General features: G+C 50.2%; 1 protein-coding gene across 2 annotated transcripts; it reads right to left on the bottom strand.

Moving 5' to 3' along the window:
• Positions 1-2,679: 2,679 nt before the first annotated feature.
• LOC118503315 lies at positions 2,680-7,609 on the bottom strand. Of its 2 annotated transcripts, XR_004905173.1 has the most exons (5): positions 7,382-7,609; positions 7,235-7,314; positions 6,824-7,105; positions 3,079-6,765; positions 2,680-3,024 (listed from the first exon to the last, which is right to left on the bottom strand). XR_004905173.1 is itself a non-coding variant. In XM_036036447.1 (4 exons), exons 1-4 carry the CDS (start codon positions 7,389-7,391, stop codon positions 3,706-3,708), a joined length of 3,432 nt encoding a protein of 1,143 aa, XP_035892340.1. In that variant the 5' UTR covers positions 7,392-7,609; the 3' UTR covers positions 2,680-3,705. The 2 variants fall into 2 exon arrangements, 1 of the variants encoding a protein (XP_035892340.1); XM_036036447.1 differs by having other exon boundaries at positions 2,680-6,765.

Here is a 7,609-nt window from a genome sequence, read left to right as displayed (position 1 = left end):
TATTGTATGTTGAAGCTCCTGATAAGTTCTCCACACAGATTACGCCAAACAATCCTCCGAGAAATTCTAGTTAAAGCGCCTGTTAGAGGGCGGGAACTTTTGAACTTGTAGACTCTCTTAGGACTCTCTAGCATCAAGAGCGCTGAGCTCAAAACGAACCCTTACGGAAGATATGTACGATTTAGACGACTTTCTCAAATCATCGCATTGTGCCATGCCGTCAATGTTGTAGTGATGATTCCTCCTTAGACAGCAAAACTCTCACAGCTCGGTTGCCCTTTTGTCTTACAAAAAAATCATCGTTTACTCCAGACATAACTCAAACGGCATGAAGCACTTGCACACCATTGCTCTTGACGTGAATTTATTCCAGAATAGGATTCATGGCACAATCCATAATGAAGCGATTCAGGTACATATGTTGGACACAGTGCAAGACCTCAACCTTCCAATCGCCGCGTCACTGAATGCGCTTTTACCTGTTGAGGATGCTCCCAGCAAGTGTTTCTATCCGAACCATTTATTCCGCGGTGAATAATATATCTCTAAAAGGATCCTTTATCTTCCCAAACCGACTCTCGACGACCGGTTCACCTCGACTCATGTGGTCTTTTCGCGCTCAAGTGCACTGTGTCCCTCACTCAACACTTTAGAACGCTACCCAAAACGTGCTCCCGTGTTGTGTTAAAACGTTTCAATTTCGTACCGTTTATCTTCGTGAGCAATCGTGCATTTGTGCCACTGTGTTGGCGTGGAGTGTCTTTTTATGTTCCACTTCACGCTAAACAACAACAAAAAGGGAGAAACAAAACTTCCAAACCTCGTTAAACGAAAACAAAACTCGGGTATGGTAAAAGCAAACAACATCCTGCACCAGGGCATCGTTGTACTGCAACAAAATGAAGTGGAACACATCGAACCGGAATCCACTCAGGCAAACTTTTCCCTTCTGGGCGAGGAAACATTCCGGAAGTGCGCTTTTCGAATGCTGCGCCACGCTTCGAGCCATCGGTTGTCGTCGGGCGTGATTTGTGGAAAAATTATTCAAATAATGCTGGAGGCGCCACGTGGTTTGTGAGACTTTTCTCTGCATTTGACCTCGGTGAAACGTGGATGGAGTTTCTAGACCAGAGTTGAACAGTTTGAAGTGCATTCTCCAAAAAAAAAGTCAGCAACACATCGAAAGGATTAGATGTAGCTGGAGCACAACATATCCTCTTGGACGAGAATCCTTGTTGTTTCTTCAGGAAGAGCTCCATTTTTCTTTCTACTACGCCACACATCGGGACATATATTCGCGACAAGGGGCATCACACATTAGCACACGAGCACGACCGTTCGGCGTGGCATCCTGCGGTGTGGTGACATCTAATTTGAAGTTCCCGGGATGTACAAATGATCTGAGCACGAGACGTCGTCAGACTACCTGCTCCGACTGTCAATCTCGGCCACTGTTCGACACGCGTCAGTCTCGTAAAGTTTCGGGTGGCAGTGCCGAACGAAACAAATCGAGCGAATTTTACGATTTTCACATATGACATGTAATCTTGAACCATAATCGTAAAAAAAAAACCCCTGGGCGACGCAGTTTGCGTCCCACGGGACATTCCACAGGATAAAGCGCGCGCTCGTGTGTGCCACTGTATGAGATTCTAAATTAAATTAATCTAGCAATCCGGTCGGGTGTATGCTATCAGCTCGTTAACGGGTACGCCGGACTGCTTTCACTCTCCGGCCCTAAAGCCGTATGGTTGAATGTCTCGCTCTTCCGGGCTTATCAATTTCTGCAGTTTACTCCCAAACGTATCTCCCACGTGGTGAGGCGTCATAACCGAGTGTGATGTAATGTTAATCACGCTGTGACGCACATGACATCCGTGTCACTTTTACTGTCTGATTTATCCAATTTGTACCACAGCCACATTCGATTAATAGAAATAAATCTGCCTCAGACAACCCCTTATCGTCAGCTTCGGATCACGTCACTCGAAGTGTCCTACCCTCGAGCGGCCGAACGTCGACGACGAATCCTTTCCTCCAGAACATCAGCAACACCGGCCATTTGGAAAGGACCAACGCCACCAAGGACTCGCCAGGACTACTGTTCAGTTTCACGATGAAAGTGGCTTAGCGGTTCCGGGGAGGGGTGTGCTTCCGCGCATTAGCGGGGATTAACAATTTAAATTATTTCAGCTTATTGAATGTCATAACTGTCAACCTTTCCGGGGTAAAGGATACCCGCGGTGTCGCGCGGATCGCTCTTGCTGGCTCGAGTTCGGGGCGAGGTGAAATTCAATCAAACAATTGGCAAGACTAATTTGCATCACAATAGCTTCACCCCGCACAAGAAAAAGGTTGGTGAAGGGGGAGAGAGGAGGATTAGATTGGTAAAAACCATATCAAATGAAATTCGGGAAACAAGATGCCCGGCAAATAAGGGGTTTTTTTTTGGGATATGATCTAGGATGGGTGGTTTGGGTTCGTTACTTGGCCAATAGCTAGCCCTGATGTCAGGACACCCGCACCATTCGTAGAGCAGGATCTGCAACAACTTCACCAGTAGTTGTCCCGGCTGTATTGGCGCTGTAACCTACCTTGCGAGGTGCCGAATTCTGAACCAAGACATCCTACCTCACGACCCAGACACCGACCGGTCCACTATTGCCTGCCTGTTATTACTTATAATTTACGAATTTTCACAATTTATTGACACTATTATAAACATAATTTGCATAGATTTGCATGCTAATAGTTGAGCGCAGTGAGTGTTGCGTGCACCCTAAAAAGACGTCCAGATATTCCGAGGACACAGCAGCAGCAGCAGCAACAGCAAAAAAACCTGTCTAAGTGAAACGATTCCAAGTTCCAGGAGAAAAAAGAACCCGCCAAAGAGTACGCAAAAAAGGGGGAAGTCTTTTTTTGTCTCGGATGTCTCCCTATACCTGCTCTCTTCCGGCCCTCAACCCCCTTGGTTCTGGTTGAAAATTGCACAAATTCGTCCCAACAAAGCAGGAGGTGATAACCCTGTATAGAGGAGAGAGAGAGTGAAGAAAAAAACAACAACATCCCCTTACTTACCATAGTCCGGACCCCTATCCAGATTCCCGAACCCCCGTCCCCCGGTGTAGACGGCTAACCCAAATCAGATCATTATATGATTGTACATTTTCATCAGCCGCTCTTTGACGCGCGGGCATAATTTTAACAGGTTGACAGAGCACGTTGTTCGAATTGGATTTTTGACTTTTCCCTGTTCCATTTTTTGTGCCCTTCTTTCTTCGATGTAGAATTATTTTCACACCAGCTTCAGTGTGAACAGTTGTTTAATAATAACATGGACGAATCTGGCACTTGACGGGTCTGGTGTAAGCGGACGGGCTGAATAAAACTGAGCAACTAGCGCACCAGCCGAGACGAGATAAGAGTAACACCACGATGCATACACCAATCACTTGTCGCGTTGAACGTCTGCTGGAACTAGAGGATGTTGGGAGAGAGTGAGCGTTGCAATAAAACTGCACACAGCTCAGGTTGTTGTGTGAAGCTGTAACACGCAACGCAAACAATCGTGACCGATATCTCACCCTACTCGCGTCCTCTACTGTAGCTAATTGTTTGCTAGTAAGGTAGGTACCCGCTAGCCACTAGCCGCGCCCTTATCTTATCGACCTAAACGAAACTATCTTAAACGCGCACTGGTCTTATCTACTGATCACCCATCTGCTGGTCGGTTATTGCCTTCTTTAAACCCTTTCGCGTACGCTTCCTAGCCCTGCGCTTTAACGCCTTATCGCGGGCAAGCTGTTTACCGCGGCCCTTTTCCTGCTGCTCCTTGCGGCGCAGTAGCTCCACCACCGCTTTCAGCTGACGCTTCACCTCGGAAAGTTCGCGCGGAATGTCATCTTCCGAGACTGTGTCACTGCCGCTGCGCTTCTTTTTCGCAGGTCGCGGGCTAATAGTGCGCTGCTGGCGACCGGTGGCAGCAACGATGCTGCTCGGTGGCGTTGAAGATGACCCGGTGGTGGGGATGCTCTTCGTGGCGACGACTGAAGCGATTGCTTGCTGCTTCTCGATAATCGCCAACGCTTCGTCTACGATCGATTGGTCCAGGCGCATGAACAGTGCAAGCCGGAAGATGCGGACGTCTAGTATGTAATTGCACGAGTCACCCGTAGGCAGCCACGGGAACTTGGCGAGCGGTTTCTCTACCGACCTCTGCTTGGCAGCATTTCCCGCTGGTGTAATCTGGACGGAGCATTGTGACGATCCGTGCAGCCGACTCTTGACCCCGGCGAGTACGTTGTTAGGAGCAGCACCTGGTGCGTTACCTTTCGGTTGAGGTTTCTTCTTTATCTTAGCGTGCACTACTATCTTCCGATATTCCTTCGTCTTTACGTGTATCCGGCACTGGTAGTCGGAGAAGAACGGATTCGGAAAGTAACGGCCCAACCAGCTCGGATACACATTCGCGACGCCTCGCTCGTACTGCTCTAGCAGCATCACCTTCTTACTAATACTGATCAGCTCCGATTCCTCCCGGATCGCAGCAATATCACTAACCGCCAGACCGTTGATCAAGTTGAGTATCACAATCGGTGCGACGAATATGAACAGTATAAACAGCAGCATCTTGCCACCTTCGAAATCGATAGCCGCCGCCTCAAACTCCCCTGTCGTCATTACCAGCGTCTTCACGGTAGCGTTCCAAAACGTACGGAAGTTATTGAAGTTTTCCTCGGAACAGTCGTCCTTCTCGCACACCGCCTGCTGCTCCTCAGGCGTCTGGTTGTACGTGAGATGGAACGCGTAGATAAACGCACCGATCAGTGGCATAAACAACAGGAAGCTCTTGATGAAGTTCTTCGACACCGTCTTAAACATGTACATCATCGTGGCGAGACTGTTCGATTGGAGCGATCCAAGCAGAAACGTTAGCTGCAGCGCAAAGCTAATGATGACGAACGAAGACATCAGTCCGTGACAGCCGATCCCAAGCACCACAGCCATCGCTACCGCATTCACGATGTCCAGCACATTGTCAAAGGACAGGTACGATCGGCGTAGGAACAGTAGCTGTAGTAGCTCGCGAATCACCACAAACACCACCCCGAAGATGCTCAACATCCAAAACACCGTGCTGGGACCGGCAGCCGAACAAGCCGTCAGGGAGTAGTTGCCGAAGAAAATGATGGTCAGTGCTGTTAGCAGTAGGTTCAGATAGTTCCAATGGCACAAACGCGTCCACTTGACCATGATGAACGTGTACAGGACGGGATGCACGAGCAGCCGTTTAAGTTCCTTCGATTGTGCGATCTGCCGCAGCGTTGTCATTTCGGTGATGGTGCTCGTAAACTTGTGCGGTTGCGTGTGCGCCTTATCTACCCGCTGTACCATCTTCCAGCTGTGATGCCTATGTCTCGATCGGCTCGTCGGGACAGCACCATCGGCGGTTGGTGTGCCCGCTGCTAGTGCCGCTTTATCTTGCAGTGGTGAGTAGAACCCGTTCAGATTGAACCGTATCTCGTTACGGTCCGGTATCGAGCGCTTGGAGTCTACCTCGATGCATTGGTCGAGATAGCTGCGCCAGAACCCGTACGTACCGTAGTCGAGCGGTGTCAGGTTGTCATTGTTGCACATCCCGAGATAGGTGTACCGTTGGCGCAACAGGGCGAGCGCTACCGAATCGAACCCAAACTTGAGCGCCAGATGGAGTGAGGTATTGCCCGAGTCATCCTTCTTGGACATGTAGATCGTTTCCTGAGTGGCAAGGTACTCGGCACAGGCGAGCAGAGCATTCCGTTCCTCAACGCGTTGCCTGTAATCGTACGCTTTCTTCAGCGTTACCACCAACAGTGGATCATCGTTCAGTACGATCACGTCGGAGATTTTTGTCAGCAGTCGTTGGAGCATGGGCAGATCCGCCATTAGGCAGACCTTCTTCAGCAAGCCTTTCAGCTCGACTCGATGCTCGAGTTCGTAGCTTTTCTGCACCTCCGAGGTACTCTCCTCGCGGCTGTAACCTCGGTTCAGCGTGACATTGCTCATACCGGGTCCTGCGACCGGCAGTCCTCCCGTTCGCGTTGTCTTGGTCCGCTGGACCAACTTCAACATCTGCTGCTCACCACGATCCATAATCAGTCGCACACAGTCCGGTAGCTTCTGGTCGCAGGCCGTATGCAGCAGCAGCCGTATCACTTTCTTTACATTAGCTCCATTAATTTCGAACCGCGTCACGTACTTGGAGAAGTTGGTGCGATCGTTGTAGCGTAGAAAGATCTCCAGCAACTCTACCGTCACCACCACATTCGTATTGTTATTGTAAAACCCAACCACACGCTCGTTCTGATCGTTAATACTGCAAATGGCCAACGCACCGGGCGCTAGCTCCACGCACTGTTCAACGAACGTGCGCGTTTCATCGTGCTCGCAATGCTTCAGCAGCAGCTCGAACGGCAGCTTCATGTGACTGCTACAGATGTTAAAGTCAGCGCCGGCCGCCAGCAACCGCAGGATGAGCGTGCGTATCTCCGCCAACCAACCGGGCGGACAGGCTCGCATCGCTTTCCGCATACACTGATCGTAGCTTTCGCACAGCAGCGTCAGTGCCGTTTGCTTGAAGCTGTTGCGCAGGTTCACGTCCGTGCCGGGACGCTCGAGCAGCCACTCGAGAAAGGTGCCGTTCCGCTGAAACACGGCATAGTGTATTGGGGAGCTTGGTTTCACGGCGTCTGGCTTTGATTGTGGATTGTGTTTCGGAGCAGTACACTAAAAAGGAAGGCCGCGGTTAGTACAGGGATGACTCTCACAGCCGCCACAGGGATACCTCATTCTCGGCCTGGAAGCGCACAATAAATCGTTCCAAGTACTCGCGATACTGCGCGATATCCTCAAGCATCTGTACCAGCAGCGGTTGAAGGTGTGCGTAGTGCAGGAAGCTTTTCGGTTCCGGTATCGTTTTCGGAGCGTCCCACAGCTTCATCATTTCGACCAGTTCTTCCAGGCGTGTTAGCTGTACATCTTGCAGCAGTTGCTCGAACTGCGCCAAACTATCACCGGTCGGCGGGAGAATGCCGATGGTGGCCTTGAACTGTTTCTCGAAATACGTCTGCAAAAGAACGATACTTGCCTCTGTTAATGTGCCCGAATGTATGGGTTGGTTGTTGATGAATCATTCCCACTATCACTTCACAGCTTCACAGCACGTCGGCGGACGCCGTCGCACACACAGACTTACCTCAAGTGCTTTCCGTTCCTGCCGTAACTTGGCTCTACCTTTCGCTTCCTCCTGCTGGTCTATCAGCACGTGTGATCCAGCTAAGTTTCATAGAGACGGAAACATTAGATTGACGTGCACAGTTTTTCGGGTGCTGACTTAACTTACTTTTCCCCATGTTTGGGTGTACACGCGCCACGCTTCAGGGTCACTGACATCCAAACCGCTCAACAGTATCAATGAAACTGTCGACGAGATGCATGTGACTCCGTACAAACTGTTGATTCTATAGGCCCGCTCTCCCCACTAGCGCTCTCAGCACATCTCAACTCAATACTGCTCCACTCGAGTCAAGCTTCAGACGCACACTGGCACACGCGGTCCAGACCGGCTCCA

Source organism: Anopheles stephensi, chromosome X (assembly GCF_013141755.1).
Source record: "Anopheles stephensi strain Indian chromosome X, UCI_ANSTEP_V1.0, whole genome shotgun sequence".
Lineage (NCBI taxonomy): Eukaryota > Metazoa > Arthropoda > Insecta > Diptera > Culicidae > Anopheles > Anopheles stephensi.
This window is presented reverse-complemented; position numbering and strand designations above follow the sequence as displayed.